Raw genomic sequence first — 21,937 nt, forward strand, 5'->3', positions numbered from 1 at the left:
TATCTCATAGACCCAAGGTTTGTCTCACAGAGGGAGTCAACACCTTCAGTCTGCTGGTGTAGAGGGTTGTTAACCAAGGCAACCCCACAACATCTACAACCTTGAGAAACTCAGGGCAAATATCATCCACCACACGAAGACATACCTCACTGACCTCGACTTACCTCGCCCACAGTGATTGGTCGTTCACCTCACTTCCTGTTTGGGAGGTGTGTGAGTGGGTTTAAGGGGGTGATAATACCCTTCACTTCACTACTAGGGCTGGGTATCGTCACTGATTTCTAGAATGATTCAATTCCGATTCACAAGGTCCCGAATCGATTTGATACACGATTCGATTTAATTTGATTTAATTCGATCTAATTCGATTTAATTCGATTCGATTTGATTCACTTCGATTTGAATCTGGGAAATTTTGACAGTCAGATATATTATAATTCAGATCAGTACATTTACATATTTTTGTATCTATAAAAAGGAAGCTGACACATGCAAGACTTTATCAAAGGTGTGAGCATCAGATGCCTTTGTGTCAAAGTAGCTGAAGATAAAACACAGAAAAACATGAAGGCGATTTTCCTGGCCTGGGATTTTATAAAAATATTCTGCAGTACATCAAAAACGAAAGAAAACCATTAATCAACATATGAACATTACCTCTGATGTTACAGCGTTTTTTTTAGAGACACGGCTAAGCGTTTTGCATTTTGCATAATTTTAAAAAGTTTAAATTTGTTCAGTATTGAACAGCAGAAATTAGGTTTTCTTTTCGGAAGTATGTAAAACGAAAAAGAAAAAAAACGTCAGCCAACAGCGCTGTAAACAACGGTAGACTTGTGCGTAACAAGTAAGCAATAATGAAGAGAACAGTACAGAGAGAGAGAGAGAGAGCGAGAGAGAGAGAGATGTGCATCTTGGTCGAAGCAAAACAGTAAAAGTCAGAGGGAATTCATGACGATGTTTATGTGAAGCTAGTTTGGATCTTCTTTTGCTGCTGGTTCGGTCAATATTGTTTGGAGAGAGATCAAACTAACAGCTTTAGAATCAGCGCATAAAGGGCGTGAACACAAAGCGCAGACCACAGACAGATCAGAATCAGCAAGCTGTCGGCTTTCAGCCCCAACCATGAGAAAGGCGACATCTAACTGATGTCCGCTGTGTGTTTAAGTCTTTGTGCAGAATCCGTGTTCCTGCTCTCATTTACTGTCTTAGCTGTTTGGTGGTTGTTGAAATTTTGTGAGATTCTGGCATTTCGGGCATAATAAATTTGTATTAAAAAATCGATTCAGGATTTTAATGAATCGATTATACGTAATCCAAGCCAGAATCGATTTTAATCGATAAATCGATTATAAAACCCCACCTCTAGTCACTACATGCCCACTGTATACAGTGTGAACAGGAGACCATCTTGCATCAGTCAGTCTCTGTTTTTCAGAATCAGGTTAACCATCAGGCTTAGCAAAGGTTGCACATTCACAGAGTCAGGCTTTAGTGCACACATCAGTTTCAGTTTCTCTCATTCAAATAGCTTATGAAAGAAAACAAACATTTGAAAAGATGTGAAATGTTGCACCTTGGATATGTTAACACTGGTGGGAAGTTGGCGCAAATGAGGATGACTTCATGTAGATTGTAGTCTGATCACCTCAGCATACAACCAGAGACAGCTGGTTATTCCTCTACCATTTAGGTGAGGTTTTAGAAATTCATTATTTTTAGATACTCAAAGTAGTGCTGAACATAAAATTGTAATTTAAAATTGCTTCACTTTTGGTTATGTGTGCACATCAGCGAGGTGGGGGAACATGGTAAATGGCCTGTACTTGTATAGCGCTTTACTTAGTCCCTAAGGACCCCAACGCGCTTTACACTACATTCAGTCATCCACCCATTCACACACTGGTGATGGCAAGCTACATTGTAGCCACAGCCACCCTGGGGCGCACTGACAGAGCCGAGGCTACCGGACACTGGCGCCACCGGGCCCTCTGACCACCACCAGTAGGCAACGGGTGAAGTTTTCTTGACCAAGGACACAACGACCGAGACTGTCGGAGGCGGGGCTTGAACCGGCAACCTTCCGATTACAAGACAAACTGTCAATTGCCAACTGGCTCAAGAGTACATATTTAATTCAGGCCTGGAGACCAGCTCATGCCTCTTACAAAAGTGGCACATTAGCAAATTTTCTCACAGATAGTATGAAACAGTTCAGAGGAAGTCAGATGAAAAGGAGAAATGGACTTTCTATTTTTAGATTCTTTCTTTTCAAGAAGAAGGTTTTCTGAACCATGCTTTGGTGCGTTGCACAGACACTCAATTTAAATGTTTTTAAAATTTTCACCAGAGTACTATGAAAAGAAGTTGACACTGTAATCTCAATAAACATTTTTTAACCAAAACCTTTAGTTTCACATCAGCAAAAAGGAACAGATATGAGAGTTTTTATTTTGCTATTTCTTATTTTAAATAATATTCACAATTACACTAAATATTGTGTTACCCAGAAACTAATAAACTCTCTAATCTGTTTACTGTGAGTTTTATTATTGTTTATTTGAAATTAAGAGATTAATTCACATTAAACCATACCACCACAGTGTGGTGTAGCAACACACAGACAGTGCTGTCAGTGTAGCTCCTCCTACTTAAGAGTTCCTCTAAATGAACCTCTTACATTGGAGCAACTGTCTCATGATTTCTGCATTTTGCTTTCATCTCCTTCTCTGACACTATCAGCAGAAGTAATACTGAACTCATGTGTCATTTATGTTTTTCATGGGAGTAACACAATGAACTGGATAATTAGTACTACACTATTCTTGTCAGGTAAGACAACTTTGTGCATTTTGGATTTGTCTTTTTTTCCTCTAATTATAAGTTTATGCAAAAAGTGAAAATATGACTTTAGTGTTTCTACTAAATAAAGCACCATGACATTTTTCAGTAAAAACACTATATATTTCTTATGGTATTAAAAAGCAGGTACGACATATTAGAAGGGAAAAGATATCATTTAGAATTACATTGGCAAGGATCATGTCCTTACTTACATTTCATTACTGCTGAATCAAACTACCTGGCGAACTCTACAATCAGCTTAGTTTGACTGTAAAAATACCTTCAAAACTAAAGTCAAAGGAGCTTGCAAGGAAAGTCAAAGGAGCTTGCAAAGAAAAGCGTCTGGACTTCTTTAAGTTACTTGAAGACGTTTCACCTCTCATCCGAGAGGCTTCTTCAGTTCTAAGGTCAAATGTTTTGTTTTTCTGTTGTTGATGTTTACTGAGTGAAAAAAGTGTTTCCTAAATAGTCATACTGAAGAAAGTAACTTCTTCATTATTTATCAAAAGCAAACAGTAGAACTGGACATGATTTCATGTGTTTATTTTACATATCTGATTGTTTTATTCAGTGCTACACAGAATTGGAAGCTTTTCACATAAGTGTCACATCATACTTTGATTTATGTTCTTATATTTTTATATTCTGTCACTGCATCCACCTTTGTTACTTTTGGCTATTGTTTATTTTATGACAGAATATAAATTAATCTCTGTGCAAAAATTAAGAAGAAATGTTAATAAAAAAAGAAAAAAGAGCAAAGGCTGAGGGAAAAACACTATGAGTCAAAAGTGTGGACACACCTTCTCATTTAATTACTGTTTACATTGTAGATTCTCAATGAAGTCATCAAAACTATGAATGAACACAAATGGAATCATGTGGTTAACAAAAAAGTGTGAAATAACTCAAAATGTGTTTTATAGTTTAGATTGTTCAAAACAACCACACTTTGCTTTCTTTACTACTTTGCACACTCTTGGCATTCTCTTGATGAGCTTCATGAGGTCGTCACCTGAAATGGTTTTCCAACAGCCTTGAAAGAGTTCCCAGATATGCTGAGCAGTTGTTGGTTCTTTTGCCTTCACTCTGCGGTCCATCTCATCCCAAACCATCTCGCCAGGCTATCGAGTGGAGCACTCCATCACTCTTCTTGGTCAAATAGATGTTACACAGCCTGGAGGTGTGTTTGGGGTCATTGACCCGTTGAAAAAAAAAAGATCCAACTAAATGCAAACCAAATGGGATGGCACGTTGCTGCAGGATGCTTTGGTAGCCATGCTAGTTCAATGTGCCTTCAATTTCGAATAAATCCCCAACAATATCACAGCAAAACATCCCCATACCATCAAACCTCCTCCTCTACACTTCATGGTGAGAACCATGCATGTAGAGACCATCCGTTTAACTTTTCTGTGTTGCACAAAGACACAGCAGATGAAACCAAAGATCTCAAATTTGGACTCTGACCAAAGCACAGATTTCCACTATGTTCATTCCTTGTGTTTCTTGGCTCAAACAAATCTCTTCTGCTTGTTGCTTTTCCTTAGTCGTGGTTTCTTAGCAGATATTTGACCATAAAAGCCTGATTCACACAGTGTCCTCTGAACAGTTGATGTAGAGATGTTTCTGCTACTGGAACTCTGTGTGACATTTATCTGGGCTCTAATCTGATGTGCTGTTCACTTGCAATTTCTGAGGCTGGTGATTTGGATGTCTGTATCTGTAACAAATGGGGACACTAAAGCGGCCGTGCCAGAATGTCGTGCTAAAAAGAAAGATTCTTTAAAATACAAGGGGGAGCAAGCGAGTCAGATACTACGGGCACAGAGATGAAGCAGGTCTGATCAGAAACAGTTTATTACTAGGCCAGGGAGCACAAATAAAAACACCCTTAAAATGTACGTAATTAAACGTTGTCAGTCTACTAAAACTAAATAAAACAATTCTAAAACCCGTAAAACCTCTGCCCTGCTGCCAATCACACGCGTTGTCTCCTACTGTTGCCGTTCCATGAGGTCAGGACTGGGTCGCCGTGTCCCGCTGGCCATCTAGCATTAACCTTCCAGTCTGGGGCCTCTCTCCTTCAGTGCTCAGCTAGCCTGCTTTTAAAAGGTCTTTACACAGCTGATAGGCCACAAAATAAAAACATGCAAATAAAACGACACTCATAAATAAACACTAAAAATCATAATAAAAACAATATACAAGATAAATATAAATTTCCACTGTGTGACATATCCTCAGCAGCAGAGGTGACTTGGGGACACCTTCAAAGTTTTAGCAATTTTCCAGACTGTCTGACCTTCAGTTCTTAAAGTAATGATGGACTGTCGCTTCTCTTTACTTAGCTGATTGGTTCTTGCAATAATATGAATTTTAACAGTTGTCAGATAGAGCTGTCAGCTCTGTGCTAACCTGACTTCTGCACAACACAACTGATGGTCCCAACCTCATTAAGCATGCAAGAAATTCAACAAGTGATCCTGAAAAGGCACAGCTGTGAAGTGAAAACCATTTCAGGTGACTACATCGTGAGCTCATTAAGGGAAGGCCAAGTGTTTGCAGTGCTGTCAACAAAGCAAAGGGTGGCTGCTTTCAGGAATCTAAAAAATAAGATATATTTAGAGTTATATATTTTTTTCTTTGCTACATGATTCCATATGCCTTACTTACTGTATTTGATGTCTTCAGTATGTATCTACAGTGTAGAAAGGACCAAAAAATAAAGACAAACCACTAAATGACAAGGTGTGTCCAGACTTTTGAATAGTAGCGTATATCACAAGTTTTTTCTTTATTCCTTTGAAAGCCACAAAAAACAAGTTGAGAGTGTCATGCTGATGAGGTAGAGTATTAGATAACTTTATATTTCTGGAAACTAAGACATTATGAAGCTGTCATTGTTGAACAAGCAACAGTGCTACATGATGTCATACTGACTGTTCTTATCATGCCCAAAAAAGGAAGGCTTTGTTTTTGTAACAAATATAAACAACAGGACAGTTTAGGTGTTCCTTTTTTTTAAACAAAGACTTTGTTATGTGTGGTTGTAGATTTTCACTATAGAATGATTATGTCAGAAAATATTTAACTACAGCGAAATTTAAATGTAAATTTTTATGGGGAAAATTGTTCTGAGCCACAGTGTGCAGAATTTTAAAATGTCTGGCTTTGGTGCTCTCTAGTGGTAACAACATAAACTTATGGTTATAAAAATAGATACAAATGAACGCAATGTCACGAAATTAATATATTGTTTGTGCTTATTTAGTGTTTATTGTTACTTGTTTTAATATAGTTTGCTTCCAGTCTAAAAAGGGCCAACTCTGAGTAGAATCTGAGCCAAGTACTGACAGGAAACTGCATGCTTTTGCAGAGAACAGGAAGCACGCAGACAGAAAGTGAAACTAAGCAGAGTGTTTTGATCGAAATTGTGTGTGTGACGTATATCATATATATATATATGTATGTATATATACGCATGTAGCTTGTAATACTCTCAGACCTGAGCTTGACTGAAGAAGTCACTTGGATGAGTGACGAAACGTTTCTCCCAGAAAACGCTACGTCCAGATGAACAGAATCAACTTTTGGAAACTGATATATTATACATGTATACTCATATACTATTTACAGTTTCCTATGTGTGATGATAATTAGAGGCCTATAACCACATTATCATCCTTTACAGTGGCTTTAAATAAAATTACTAATGTCCTTCTTAATTCTTTAATTCTCAGTGTTAAATGCTGCACTTTGTTTCAATATTGATCCCGTGGCTTGGAAGACCCTGAGTAACTCTGCTGCTGGTTTTGGCTACCAGGTGGTGCAGAGACAATCAGAGTAAGTCAGGACATGCATTGTTATGTTGATAGCCGGTTTACAGCTGCATGTTTAACATTACTGCTATTTATTTTTTATTTATTTACCATCTCTGTTATGCTATATGGACATATGGAGTTTATTTAATTAGAGTTTGCTTTCTAGACTTACATGATTGACTGGATTTATTTTGTTAGTTTGCTCGTCAGTGCTCCACTGGAACAGTATTCACAAAATGGAAGAGGGAAAATATACAGGTGCACCACTTCTCCCCAAAACTGCCAAGATTTACAATTTCAAAGTAGGTAACCATTCATTTCTAAATGTGCTAAAACTCAGATAGTATTTTGCCATAAAAATAGATATCCATAGATCCTGTCGCATACATTTGTTTAAATCAAATCACAGTTACAGTAGATTTCCATATTAGATATCTTAGTATGTAACGTTCAGCCTTAAAAATGAAATAAACTTTCCAACTGATGATAAAAACAAGAAAACAATTCTTAAATTTTGACAATAGTGATGAAGAAAAGTAAAACTGAGTTTTGTTTTGCATTCATTCATTTTGAAAATAGTTATCATGCCAAATCATGAATTGTGGCACTTTGTAGTTCTCAATTTGAATATTGTTTTCTTCCTTCCACAAAGTGTATTTTAGGAGTGTTTTAACACATTTGTAATGGTTTCAATACAGCACCAGATTTTGCAGTGAACATGTCGCTTGGTTTGACAATGAAAAGTGATCCGACAGCACAAAACAGTGTGGTGAGTTACTTAACTGCAGACATTACCAGTGATTGTATCTCTCTATATCTATCCCTATATCTCTCTATCTCTCTGCCTCTCTCTCTCTTCTTTAAACAGACTAAAAGTCAGCAGATTTTAAAGAGTTGTGTAGGAACTTCTAATTAATAATTCTTTAAGTGACAAAAAATACTCAACCTGCTGTATTATGGCCTCTTGGCTTTGTCTCCTCTCAGGTGTGTGGTCCAACCATTCCAAAGGACTGCAGAAGTATCACCATGTACAACGGTGTGTGCTTTCAGTTGGACCGTTATAATAGGATCAGACCACCCGTACCTTCTTCTATTCAAGGTAACAGTAAATGGTCTTTGCCTCTCTGTCTCTGTCTGTCTCTCTCTTAAACACACACACACACACACACACACACACACACACGCACACACACACACACACACCATTACTCCTGGTGCGTGATTACAGTTAGTGATGCCGTCTAAAATGTTCTAAGGGGACACTTTAAAGGGACTATGTTTAAATGTGTGGTATTCACTGACCCTTTACCAAGGTACAAAATCCTTTTGCTTGCATGATATGAGTTTAAAAAAACATAATTCTGAATCCATCTCTTTGACAGAGTGTAGAACACAAGCAGACATCGCCTTTCTGTTGGATGGTTCAGGCAGTGTATATAATATTGATTTTCAAACAATGAAGAAATTTGTGAAAGATCTAATCAAGTCATTTCTCTCAAGTGACACACAGGTGAGCAACTGTTGTCCCTCTGTCAGTAAAATCATGACAAAGACATAAAATAGCTACATTTTTATTTCTATTAAGTATTTTTTCTCTCTTTTTCAGTTTTCTGTTTCCCAGTTCTCTACTTCACCTGAGGTTCACTTTTACTTTAAGAAATTTTCCTCATCTGGATCAGTGGAGACTGACATCAATGACATCAGTCAACAGAGAGGAAATACTTACACCGCCAAGGCCATCAGACATGTTGTGTAAATAATGCAGTTATAATAGTGAAGAAGTGCAGTTACATTATTGTCCAGTTGATTTTTTTTCCATAAATCTGATCACATTAAGTACTGTGTGGACTGTATGACTGAGGGAAGCCTTTTAAAAGACACACTGTACACAAACTTGTGCTTCAGAGTGTCATCTTCTACTGAGAAGATGATATGGCCCCAACTAAGGCTAAATTCAAATATTTGCTGAGTTTAATTTGAAAAAACAAGCAAAAAAAATCCCAAACAAGCAAACAAGCAAACAAACAAACTTGTATAACGTTGATCTGTGCAAAAGTTTAAAAAATTGCCAAAGAGAATGACATGCAGAAATAATAATAATGCGGTTTACCTGATTGTGTATAATTTACAAGATCAATTGTAAAACAATATTTTAAAATGAGATTTTTTTTTTTAATTTGACAGGAACAATGTTTTCACACCACAAAGTCGTTCCAGACAAAATGTGAAGAAGGTCTTGATAGTAATTACTGATGGACAATCTCATGATCGGGCCGATCTGGGAGGTGCAGCACAGCTAGCAGAGAGTAAAAACATTGTTCGATTTGCTATTGGGGTAAGTACTTCCATTATTTAAACCTGCAGTATGTTGAGTTTTATAGTAATAATGAGTTTTATTCAGTTGTCACACTACAGTCACATTATGCTGCACTATAGGGAGAAAAATCCTGAACCACTCACTCACTACAGCTCCTGAAGTTGCTTGGCCATAGAAACCAATGTTATGAAATTCCCGTCGCACAGTTTTTGTCTAAATGTTTCCACTTTGGAATAATACCACTTAAAGTCAATCATGGAATATACAGGCAGACCAAATAAAATTTGGTGACTTGTTGCAGCAGTGCGATCATATTACAGTACTACACTTAAATTCAGTGAGCTCTTTAGAATGACTCACTCATTCACAAATATTTGTAAATTCAGACTGCATGGCTAAGGGATTGCATTTTTTATGCCTGTAGTAATATGACTGAAAACACCCGAATTCAAAGATTAAGAGATTTAGTTACATGCTGGCCACACATTTGTATATGCACCATATAATGTACATGTAGTGCATTTATTTAAATCAAAGCCAGACTCACTGACCATGTAAAATTTAAATGAAGTCTCTTAAATAAAAGCTGAATTACTGATGGAAACATGAGATATGTGTGTAATACTAATACAGCTAGTAGAGGAAAAAATATGTGTAAAAACTATTTTATAGCATGACATAAATGTTATCATGGATTTAGGTTCTAAACCTGTTTGTAAATCAAGTGAAGTTTAACGAATGTATTTTAATAAAGTGAGCAAATAATTTTGCATAGTATGACGACTCAAACATGTTTGTCAACAATCGTAGGTGGGGAATGCATTTAATAAACCTGATGCCAGAAGAGAACTGGACACCATTGCATCGTCTCCCTCAAACAAACACGTCTTTCAAGTGGAAAACTTCAATGCACTTGAAGTAATAAGACAGAATCTGCAGGACAAAATTTTCTCAATTGAAGGTACAAACATAAATTTATTGTTGCAACTTTGTTAAAATTCCTGTAAATTTTTCAAAAATTTAAATAATTGCACTGTAATAAATGCTACTTTCAGCCGCTCACTTATTCACAAGGGATTTTTTTTCACATTCGTTATGAGGATCTGTGTCCTTCTGGAATTGAAGCAGTTAACTTTCATTTGTTGTGTAAACTGCTACAATAAGAAAAAACTAAAATTAGTACATTGTATTAACTTTATTGTACTGTATTCAGTAAAGTCACATGTAAAATCAAATGTAACTTTACATTTTGTGAAATGAGCAATAAATGTTGAGTAGTTTTAAAATAAACTGTAATTTTTTTTTAATAATTACTTGAAGCATAATAAAAAAATGAATCTTCAAATTCAATTTGACTCATCGTGTCTCTCTTTTACCTTCTCATTTATTTTTCTGTTACAGGATCTCAAAGCAGTGGAGAGTCACTGGAAATGGAAATGTCTCAAGAGGGATTCAGTGCAGTTATTGTGCCTGAGGTAATTAAAACTACCTGAAACTCACCAGACAGTCTAGTCATAGAAAGAAAGATTCACATGTGCCTTTTTGGCAGTTTTTAAGTTCTAATGGCAAATACAGTTTAAACACAGTCCAGATTTTAAATGCAAAATAAATTGTATATAAAATGTTTATTTGTCTGCACTGTAGGGAATTCAGACGTCTATTGTTGGTGCAAACCAGTGGAGGGGAGGCTACGTGCAATACACAACAGGAGGCCAGAAGCTGAAAACATATGAGGATGTGTCTTTGGAGCCTGACAGTTATCTTGGTGAGAATAGTTTGCAAAACAGACATAATTTAAAAGGAGGAATCAGGAATCTTAATCTGTCATCTCCTTTTGAAAACCTAAATTCTAGGTTACTCCATGGCGATTGCTAAATCCCGGTATGGCTCTCTGACAGTTGTTGGTGCTCCAAGATATAAACACAGAGGAGTTGTGGTCGCTGTTAACAGAGAAAACTTGAAAAACCAAACGATTGAGCCCTTTTCATCACAAGTATGCATTTGTAGCAAGACAGATATGAATTAAATTATAATTTCCATAGAAATTATTATCTCAGATACAAAAATAATAATATCTTCCTTACACAGTATCAGACTGGTGAATATTTCGGGGCAGAGGTGTGTACCATGGACATAAATAACGATGACATCACTGATCTAATCTTCATATCAGCCCCAATGTACATGGAGCCTGATAGAGAGGGAAGAGTTTATGTTTGCAGACTAACTGGTTTGGTAAATCACGGTTTTATTTACTTCAGTTAAATTAATTGGTTTATTTTTCAAATTGTTATTGATCATAAAGTATTCACTCTCCTCCTTTCAGTTTGTGGAGTGTAATTTTGATGATCCTTTAGTACTAAGAGGACATGCAGCTGTCAAAGGAAGGTTCGGCTCTTCTCTTGCTGTACTGCCTGATCTAAATGGAGATGGATTCAGGGATTTGGCAGTTGGAGCACCTTTGGAGAATAATGGTGAAGGCAGCATCTACATATTTAATGGCGAAGGAAGAGGAAGAATCAGTCCTACTTACTCACAGGTACACAACATCAAAGAACTCACAATGATGACTAACCTCAATTATCAAGTAAAGTCAATATTTTTCAAAATTTGATTAAAATATGTACAGAGAATTACTGGCTCTGAGGTCCAGTCAGGACTGAAGTTCTTTGGCCTGACAATCAGTCAGTCATCTTTTGATCAGAGTGGTGATGGACTGCTTGACTTAGCGGTGGGTTCAAAGGGCACAGTTGCCTTACTGAGGTAAGTCCAGGTAATGGTCAAATATTTAGGTACATTCTAAAGTTAAATATTATAAGTCTGGCACATTTACAAATATATTTTATTAAAAGCTTTAATGATTTATGTTCAATTATTACACAAATCATTAACAATAATTTACAGCATTTCTTTTTTGGGGGGTTTGGGGTATGATTTAGACCTTCTTCAATTTTTATTAAGTTTTTAGTTTCTGACTTTCTAGTGCGCCCCAGTGTTTCCGTTTATACTCATACTTACCTCTCTTACCTCTCTACTTATTTATTAGTTTATTATTTTCAGTTGTGTTTTGTTTCATTGTTTCCTATCTCCATCATTATCTGATGTTTTATACTGTCTGAGTCTCCCTCTGTTCCTTGTTGCATCTTCCCTCTAAATAAATCCTATGATTTCTGGTTTTGAATCCCTTGCTTTTTTTTTTTTTTTTTTTTGAAAGTATTCAGCATTAAAGCTGCCTTTTCAGTTTAGATATCATTTCTCAGGTCCATATTTTCCCTTTCACACAGCTTAACACAGAGAATTAGATAAAATCAAAAGTTCTCTTTCAAAACGGAAATTCTCCCCTTTAACAGGAAGAAACCTCTGTCTGAACACGGCTCAGGCAGGGGCAGCCATCTGCCATGCCGTTCACATGTATTTTCTTACTTTCCAGATCAAGACCCATAGTAATGGTGAGAGCTGAGGTATCGTTTAGCCCAAACAAAATCCCTACACAGAATGTAAACTGCTCAAAACCATCGGAGAACACAGCTCTTATCTGCTTTAATATGACCAGAGTGTCTACAGTCGACACAGGTTAATCATCCTTCTCTCTTTTTCTCAATTACTGCACATCATTTTATTTTTAATGTATTTAAACTTGCAACATTAAAATCAAATTCTATTTCTCTATTTTAGCTCGAGCGAGGATTGATTACACTATAACACTGGATGCCACTCGGAAGCCTCCAAACAACCGAGCTTACACCAGTGGGAAACAACAAGAGCAGTCTGGATCAGTTACTGTTGACTTAGGAATAAAACAATGTTCAACTGTAAAATTCCTCATTGAGGTAAGATCTAATAACAATCTTAAAATCCTTAAAAGTCATTAAACTTAAGATTTTGTTTAATTAATTTTACTTTTAAGACTCCTCCAACATTGAATCTAAACCTCTTCTTGCAGGCTTGCCCCGATGACTTTCTCAACCAACTTTCCAATGAGCTCAAATTCACGTTTAATAGTTTGGCCTCAAACACCAACCTCAGTCCAAGTCTTGCCCCGCAGGCCCAAACAACAACCATTCATCCTGTAAGTAAACTTTAGTAAACCCTATTAGCTGACCAACTGAGGCTAGTCTTTATGAAGTTATGAGAAACTTTTAGGTTTGCCCTTACCTTTACTGAATCAATTTTATTGTAGGCATGCAACTGACTGATACTTCTTTGAGCAACTTTTGCGCAAGTACTTGAAGTAAATGAGTCACCATTAGTGCAGTGACGGCATGTTTAAAGCTGAGCCCATGAAGACCTTCTGCCTGTTCAGAAATAAACATCAAATAGAAAAAAATGTGTTTTTGAGTCACACATATGACTTTCCTCTTAGTATTTATGTATGAATACAAAGCTGACAGCAAAAAGCAAATATGAAACCCTGCAAAAAGAGACTTTCAAGCGATTGCCACGGTGATTCTACTTTAGAAACATGAACAGGTAGAAGCAGGGGATACAGACTGACACCTTATCAGTTTGTTACATGTTGAACTTCAGGGTCTGGCTGCTGGCCTGAGGTCAACATTCACTCAGCTAACATCACTCTGAGTACTTGGCTAGCTTAGCGTCAGCATGTTGTCTGTGCAGGTGATTGCAAAGAGCTGAAGTTGTGTTAGCAGCATAATGCAGTTGTTTCTGTCCATGATGCATTTTACACTTTACCATCATGCTCTCATTCTTTATAAATAAAAATAAAAATAAAAATCCTTCTTTTGGTTCATAAAACTCTCGTTTTTTTTATCCTCCAGTATAACTGCTTCCCCAGTCTCTCAAAAAACCTCACATCAGATCAAGTGCAGCTTCTTGAACTGTTCCCACAATTAGATTAGAAGTGTGCTAAAGGGGATTTCTGTTACTATGGCTCTGTGTTTACATTCAAAAAGACTCAAAGTCCTTTTAATTTGTGCAGGGTTGCAGTTATTAACTGTGTTTTTTTGTGTGTATATATTAACTTCTATTTTCTGTCTTTGTAAAGTTTTATTTTGTTGTTTTTTTTGCCTGTAGACCTACATGTGGTAGCACATTGGATCACCATAAAACCACTTATTTAGTCTTTAAATAATTTATGTGTACTTTTCCATCATGCTCTTCCACAGTTAGGGTTTGAGATCAACTGCGGCACTGACAACAAATGCGTTGATAACCTGAAAGTGGATTTCAACTTCACCAGGTGAGTCACTGTTACAGGGGGATGCAAAGGTTTGGGCAACCCTGTTAATAGTCATTATTTTCCTGTATAAATCGTTGGTTGTTACAATAAAAATGTCAGTTAAATATATCATATAGGAGACACACACAGTGATATTTGAGAAGTGAAATGAAGTTTATTGGATTTACAGAAAGTGTGCAATAATTGTTTAAACAAAATCAGGCAGGTGTATACATTTGGGCACTGTTGTCATTTTATTGATTCCAAAACCACAAAAAAAAAGAAAGAAATTAAATCAACATTTAGTAGATCCGCCTTTTGCAGAAATTACAGCCTCTAAACGCTTCCTGTAGGTTCCAATGAGAGTCTGGATTGAGGTTGAAGGTATTTTGGACCATTCCTCTTTACAAAACATCTCTAGTTCATTCAGGTTTGATGGCTTCCGAGCATGGACAGCTCTCTTTAACTCACACCACGGATTTTCAATAATATTCAGGTCTGGGGACTGAGATGGCCGTTCCAGAACGTTGTACTTCAGTTTTTTGATGAGATGACTGGGAGCTCTCGTCGGTGCGGCCATCTTACGGCGCAACCGGAACTTGGATTACTTGTTCTTCTGCATGAATAATGTCTTAGTGGATTTTGAGCAGTGTTTCGGGTCGTTGTCTTGTTGAAAGATCCAGCCCCGGCGCAGCTTCAGCTTTGTCACTGATTCCTGGACATTGGTCTCCAGAATCTGCTGATACTGAGTGGAATCCATGTATCCCTCAACTTTGACAAGATTCCCAGTCCCTGCACTGGCCACACAGCCCCACAGCATGATGGAACCACCACCATATTTTACTGTAGGTAGCAGGTGTTTTTCTGCTGTGTTCTTTTTCCTCCATGCAAAACGCCCCTTGTTATGCCCAAATAACTCAATTTTAGTTTCATCAGTCCACAGCACCTTATTCCAGAATGAAGCTGGCTTGTCCAACTGTGCTTTAGCATACCTCAAGCGGCTCTGTTTGTGCTGTGGGCAGAGAAAACACTTACACATACAGACACTTACAATTGACCCCCTTAAATACTCTTTCTCATTATTGGATTCACCTGTGTATGTAGGTCAGGGGTCACTGAGCTTACCAAGGCAAGTTGAGTTCCAATAATTAGTCTCAAAGGTTTTGGAATCAATAAAATGACAACAGTGCCCAAATGTATACACCTGCCTGATTTTGTTTAAACAATTATTGCACACTTTCTGTAAATCCAATAAACTTCATTTCACTTCTCAAATATCACTGTGTGTGTCTCCTATATGGTATATTTAACTGACATTTTTTATTGTAACAACCAACGATTTATACAGGAAAATAATGACTATTAACAAGGTTGCCCAAACTTTTGCATCCCACTGTACAAAACTTAAGCTTTGCTTGTGCGTCTTGTTTTCTACAAATGTGTTGTTATTTGCAAGTTGTACTTAATGTCACTTAACTTGTCCTTATACAACCATTATTAATATTTTTGAAACTGATGACACTGTTGTTTTTTGTGCTACCCATATGGAAAAGAAATAGAAAAAAACGTATAAAAGACTTGCATAAGATGCGGCGTACTTCATATAGTGAATCATAAAAGGCTTATATGATTTACTAATGAAAGTGGCCACTTTCTCATTACTTTCATATATTGTTTTAGTAAGTATCCAAAACATACAAGTTTCGTTTATATAATTTTTCTAGGGATCTTATATCTGTTTTCACTCTTGTATGCTTTTCATACAAGTTTCTCACAAGACAGATACAAATTTATAAAATTTATATATACCTTTTCCATATGAGGTGGATTCGGGAGGACAGACAGCAATAAGACGGTCACTGAGAATGTATATAAATCTTATACAATTTATATCTGTCTTGTGTGAAACTTGTATGAAAAGCATACAAGAGTGAAAGATCCCTAGAAAAATTATATAAATGAAACTTGTATGTTTTGGATACTTACTAAAACAATATATGAAAGTGTCCACTTTCATGAGTAAATCATATAAGCCTTTTATGATTCACTATATGAAGTAGGCCACATCTGATGAAAGTCTTTCATAAGTTTTTTTCTATTTCTTTTCCATATGGGAACCAGCAAGTATTAGAATGTTAACTCAGTAAGAAGGGACAAATGGTTTTTTTTTTTTTCACTTTTAGCATCAGTATCTTAGCAAAGCCATTTACCTTACTGTTTGAGCTGAAAAATAACATGGTTTATCAAAGCTCAAAGTGCATTACATTTGGAATACTTTGACATTAGTATGCTTCTAGTCTTGTCTTGTTTTGCCTTGTTCTCATTAGGCTTTGTACTCTGTCAGATCCTCAGAGGTTAAAGTGGGTATTGAAGAGCTTTTGAATGTCACAGTCACAGTGGAGAACAGAGGAGAAAACTCCTACAACAGCCGTGTTATTCTCACGTACCCAGCTGGACTCTCCTACAGGAAGTTCACGGGTCAGCAGGTAAGGCATCAGGATCAAGTCTGTTTTAGTTCATCACTGATCTGCTGCTCTCCCAATCCATTCAGCAGTCATTTTATTCCTAATAAAGGGACGAATTGAGTGCAACTCCGTGGACAGTGAAGATGGTTTATCCCGAGGAAGGACAGACTGCACTATTGACAAGCCAATTTTCAAGAGCAAAACTGGGGTTTGTTTCTTTTTTTTAATTGTATTGTACAGAACATCTCTTTCTTTTTTCTGACTTTTGCACAATTTAAAGACAAAGGGAAGTCACTCATTTCTCTCATTCAATTAAGGCTTCCTTAATTGTCTCCTATGGGATTGAAACCAATAGTCAACTTGAGAGGAAGATCTTTGTCACTGCAAATGCCACCAGGTACTGTTGCTTTGGTATAGATACTCTTAATTTATGCAACAGCACCACAGATACAGAACAGATTTTTTTTCTTTTCTCTTTCAGTGGAAATCAGGAGCATGCCACTACAAGTGAACTCTACAAAAAGAAATCGATTGATGTAAAATACAGCATTTTTATGACATTTAAAAGGTATTTGTTGTTATGTTTGTAACAAAAGAAATCACACAGTAACAAATGTTCTATTACATAATGTATATTTAAACCTCAAAATATGTCTGTTTAGCTCACTCAGCTATAACAATTTCACATTTGGGAAGAACGATTTGAAGAAACCAGTCCAACAGTCAGTTAAGGTAAAATATAACTTCTATCTGTCTATGAAGGTTCTCAGTCATCCAGGTCATCGTAGTCTAAGGAGCTTGGAAAGAAAAGCGTCTGGACTTCTTTGAGTTGCTTGAAGACGTTTCACCTCTCATCCGAGAAGCTTCTTCAGTTCTAAGGTCAAAAGGTGGAGAGTCCCAGATTTAAACCCCGTGGGAGATTCCCCCCAAAGAGGGACAAAGGACCCCCTGATGATCCTCTACCTAATCACATGAGCCAAGGTGTGAAAGCGGGTGTGGGTCACAATCAGCCAGGGTTTTGGGTGAGCTCATTGTGAAACCTGGCCCCACCCTATCATGTGACCTTTGTCCTTTAGATGCAGATGGACTTCTGAGTCTTGTCCTGTGGAGGTGGCTCTTCTATGTTGTGCCATGCGCTTGTGAAGTGGCTGTTTGGCCTCTCTCCTGCTGGTCTGTACAGCATACACCACATTGTTAACTTTGTGTTTAGGAGTTTTGTCTTTCGGGTGAACCAGTTTCTGTCTGATTGTGTTGCTGGGTCTGAAGTACACTGGGATGTCGTGCTTGGAGAAAACTCTCCTGAGTTTCTCTGATACACCGGCTACATAGGGGATGACAATGTTGTTGCGTCTGTCTTTCTTATCCTCCCTCGCTGGTGTCTGATCTTCTTTTCTGTGCATCTTTGCTGACTTTATAAACGCCCAATTAGGATAACTGCATGTTTTAAGTGCTTCCTTTACATGTGTGTGTCCTTCTTTTTCCCTTCAAGCTTAGAGGGAACATGTTTTGCCCGGTGGTGTAGGGTCCTAATTACCCCAAGTTTGTGTTCCAGAGGGTGATGGGAGTCAAAGAGGAGGTACTGGCCTGTGTGTGTGGGCTTCCGGTAAACTTCAATGTTGAGGTTGCCATTCTCTTCAATGTGCACAGTGCAGTCCAGGAAAGGCAAACAGTTGTCCTTTGTGTCTTCCCTGGTGAACTTGATGTTTTTATCCACGTGCGCAGTAAAGGATTCCACTTCTTGTCTTTTGATTTTGACCCAGGTGTCGTCTACATATCTGTACCAGTGGCTGGGTACTCTCTCTTTAAAAGAGCCAAGAGCCTTTTGTAGCCAACCTTTACATGGAGGAAGTGGAAACACTTCCTCCATGTAAAGGTTGGCTACAATAGATGACATGGGGGAGCCCATGGCACAGCCATGTTTTTGTCGTAGAAATCCTCGTTGTATTTGAAATATGTAGTGGTGAGGCAGAGGTCTAACAGTGTGCAAATCTGATTGGGTGTGAAGTTGGTCCTGTCTTCTAAGGAGCTGTCTTCTTGTAGTCGTTTTCTGACAGTCTCCACTGCCTCTGTGATGGGTATGTAAGTGAAGAGGGAGACTACATCAAAGGACACCATGGTTTCATCTGGGTCCTTGTCGGTCCAGAAACGTACTTACTTGTTCATCTGCATCTAAAGGACTAAGGTCACTCTTTCGAGGATGCCAACCTTCACATTTTGAACAGAGAAGACAGATGGTTTGAAAGAGGAGTGAAAGAAGCCATTTACGTCCACTGTGAGCGACCAAAAGATGATCAGACACCAGCGAGGGAGGATAAGAAAGACAGACGCAACAACATTGTCATCCCCTATGTAGCCGGTGTATCAGAGAAACTCAGGAGAGTTTTCTCCAAGCACGACATCCCAGTGTATTTCAGACCCAGCAACACACTCAGAGAGAAACTGGTTCACCTGAAAGACAAAACTCCTAAACACAAACTTAAAAATGTGGTGTATGCTTACAGTACACGAGGAATGCCCAGACCTCTACATCGGAGAGACCAAACAGCCACTTCACAAGCGCATGGCACAACATAGAAGAGCGACCTCCACAGGACAAGACTCAGCAGTCCATCTGCATCTAAAGGACAAAAGTCACTCTTTTGAGGATGCCAACGTTCACATTTTGGACAGAGAGGACAGATGGTTTGAAAGAGGAGTGAAAGAAGCAATTTATGTCCACTATGAGCGACCATCTTTGAACAGAGGCGGTGGTTTACGACACCAACTGTCTGCCATCTGTAATCCAGTTTTGAAATCCCTTCCCAGATGCCTTAACGCCCACTCACATCTTGGGCCATCTGACCTCAGGAAATCACATGATAGGTTGGGGCCAGGTTTCACAATGAGCTCACCCAAAACCCTGGCTGATTGTGACCCACACCCGCTTTCACACCTTGGCTCATGTGATTAGGTAGAGGATCATCAGGGGGTCCTTTGTCCCTCTTTGGGGGGAAACTCCCACGGGGTTTAAATCTGGGACTCTCCACCTTTTGACCTTAGAACTGAAGAAGCTTCTCGGATGAGAGGTGAAACGTCTTCAAGCAACTCAAAGAAGTCCAGACGCTTTTCTTTCCAAGCTCCTTAGACTATAACTTCTATCCTCTTTAAAAGTTTATTGTATGATTTAGACCTAACTCTAATTCATTTTGTCCTTTTCTTCATTCATTTAGGTAACAAATGATATCAGAGCCCTTAATTTCACTGTGGTGATCAGGGTTCCAGTGAAGCTTGGTGAAAAAGACATTTGGGTGGATTTGAGCAGCCTACAGGTAATATTTATGTAATATATGTTTTAGCTGCTGAAACTACAAATAGCTTAAACTTTATTTTGAATGGATGCATATGGTAAAATTAAGACCAATAAAACTTAAATCAAAAGTATTTCAGATTCCAGATTGTCAGAAAGGAAATGACGAAGAACCAAGCCTCAGAGATTTTGTTACAAAGATACAAAAGGATAAAGTGGTGGTAAGTATGCATCTGCACTTTACCTGTTCAAATTTAACCTAATTGTAGATTTAAACAAACAAACAAAAATCACATTACACTGGCTCACAGCTTGTGTTGCATCTTCTCTTCTTAAAATCACAGGACTGCTCTGTAGCCACGTGCAGAGTGTTCAAGTGCAACATATTCCTGGAAAGACTGCAGAGTATGACGTACAAAATCTCTGCCAACATTAGTTCACGATGGATACAGCAGGTAACTGGAGGGGTTTTGGGGTTAAATGAAAGATTTTTTTTTTTTTTTACAACTGTTAAATCTTTAAGCTTTACATTTTTTCTTAGATTGGACTTCAATCTGCTAAATACCTCTTGACCAGCACAGTCAGTCTGGAGTACGACAAAACCCAGTACATCTACTTTTCAACAGGGTCTGACAACAGTTCTCCTGTTCGCAAGGTGTGTACACATTATTTTCCCTAGTTTGAGTTATTAAGAGTTTCATTGGTATCAACATCCTGTCACTTCATCTCTCAGATTGAGGCAGAGGTAGAGGTTTACCCTGAGCCAGATTTCACCAAAGAGATCGTCGGAGGATGTCTGGGAGGGTTGGCTTTTCTGGCCTTACTCACAGCTGGCCTGTATAAGGTGAAAGACTCTTCTTACACTTTTTCAACTAATCAGTTATAAAGGTTTTAGAGAACATATCCTGTTGAAAATAGTTTAAAGGTTATTATATTTACTCATATACCTTGGTTATTTTCATTCATTTTTAATGCATGATTGTTACATTTATGTGTGGGTTTTTTTTCACTCCTAGGCTGGATTCTTCAAGAGCAAATACAAACAGATGATAAATGAAAATGCTGCAGATGGTCCGAGTCCTGGGACTGATGCAGGCGCAACCCTAGCAGAGTAAAAAAGATCACATATGTAGTTGTACATTTAATTTATATGAAATCTATAGACCCTCTGGATAGTTTTAGGAGTGAACATGGTAGGTACAAATGTCCATTCTACTACATTTGATTGATCGAATAATAAACAGCTTGCTGTGTCAAATATCACTCATTCAGTTTCCTCACTTGAGGTCAAGACCCTGAAAACAGGGTCACAATACTATATTTTTTGAGGCATCCTTCTGCTCACCTTTCAATTTAAATTACTGCAAACATTGTACAGTGAAACTAATTGTCATGCCATTATGTACTGTAAAACTTATCAAATTCAATAGATATAGTTAAAAAACACTTTGCTTGCTTTAAAAAACTGAACTTGTGAAATGTGACTTGCTTTGTTGAGAAAGAATGGACAGGGTATGCAATGTTTTAGCTCTGTGATGTGACTTTGTATAAAAAATATTTCTCATACGCCAGTGTTTGTTATTTGCAATATGTAAAAAAATATTTTCTTTTTGGTTTCATATGATTAAGTTATAATTAGAAAGATAACAGCAGTTTAGATTAACCATATACTCGTATCATAAGTTTATTAAAAAAAATCATTTTTATACAACATATTGTCATGTTGTCTTTGATGCGCGGTCAATCATCCAGGTAAGGAAATACTTACAGAAAACATGGAGAGACGTAGACATAACAACACGGGCTTGATAACATGAAACACACAGACAAGAAATACAAGTCATACTGACACAGAGGACAAGAACAGACTCACACAAAGGGGCGTAGATGAAAACCTAAACTAGAATAGCACTCAGCTATATCCTAACTGATAATACCAACACAAGACTAACATATTTTCAATATAATATAAGAAATTAAAAATACAAAATGAACTCAAAATACTGTGTCGCAGACCCAGCC

General features: G+C 37.6%; 1 protein-coding gene across 1 annotated transcript; it reads left to right on the forward strand.

Annotated features, from left to right (window-relative positions):
• Nucleotides 1-2,680: 2,680 nt before the first annotated feature.
• LOC146512792 (integrin alpha-M-like) lies at nucleotides 2,681-21,481 on the forward strand. Its single transcript, XM_085170790.1, has 30 exons — nucleotides 2,681-2,832; nucleotides 6,588-6,690; nucleotides 6,867-6,970; nucleotides 7,367-7,437; nucleotides 7,653-7,767; nucleotides 8,051-8,178; nucleotides 8,275-8,420; nucleotides 8,853-9,003; nucleotides 9,796-9,946; nucleotides 10,387-10,460; nucleotides 10,630-10,750; nucleotides 10,839-10,978; nucleotides 11,074-11,220; nucleotides 11,312-11,524; nucleotides 11,615-11,748; nucleotides 12,416-12,558; nucleotides 12,661-12,815; nucleotides 12,929-13,054; nucleotides 14,112-14,185; nucleotides 16,509-16,650; nucleotides 16,739-16,837; nucleotides 16,947-17,026; nucleotides 17,111-17,197; nucleotides 17,292-17,361; nucleotides 19,839-19,937; nucleotides 20,056-20,136; nucleotides 20,260-20,370; nucleotides 20,457-20,570; nucleotides 20,649-20,759; nucleotides 20,932-21,481. Exons 1-30 carry the CDS (start codon nucleotides 2,796-2,798, stop codon nucleotides 21,028-21,030), a joined length of 3,426 nt encoding a protein of 1,141 aa, XP_085026916.1. The 5' UTR covers nucleotides 2,681-2,795; the 3' UTR covers nucleotides 21,031-21,481.
• Nucleotides 21,482-21,937: the final 456 nt, after the last annotated feature.

Source organism: Neolamprologus multifasciatus, chromosome 8, assembly GCF_963576455.1.
Source record: "Neolamprologus multifasciatus chromosome 8, fNeoMul1.2, whole genome shotgun sequence".
Taxonomy (NCBI): domain Eukaryota; kingdom Metazoa; phylum Chordata; class Actinopteri; order Cichliformes; family Cichlidae; genus Neolamprologus; species Neolamprologus multifasciatus.

Coding starts and splice junctions, on each gene's coding strand:
- LOC146512792 (XM_085170790.1), top strand. CDS start 2,796: ATGAACTGGATAATTAGTACTACACTATTCTTGTCAG. Junction 17,027..17,110: donor GTCACTGCAAATGCCACCAG/GTACTGTTGCTT, acceptor TTTCTCTTTCAG/TGGAAATCAGGAGCATGCCA. Junction 20,571..20,648: donor ACAGTTCTCCTGTTCGCAAG/GTGTGTACACAT, acceptor TTCATCTCTCAG/ATTGAGGCAGAGGTAGAGGT.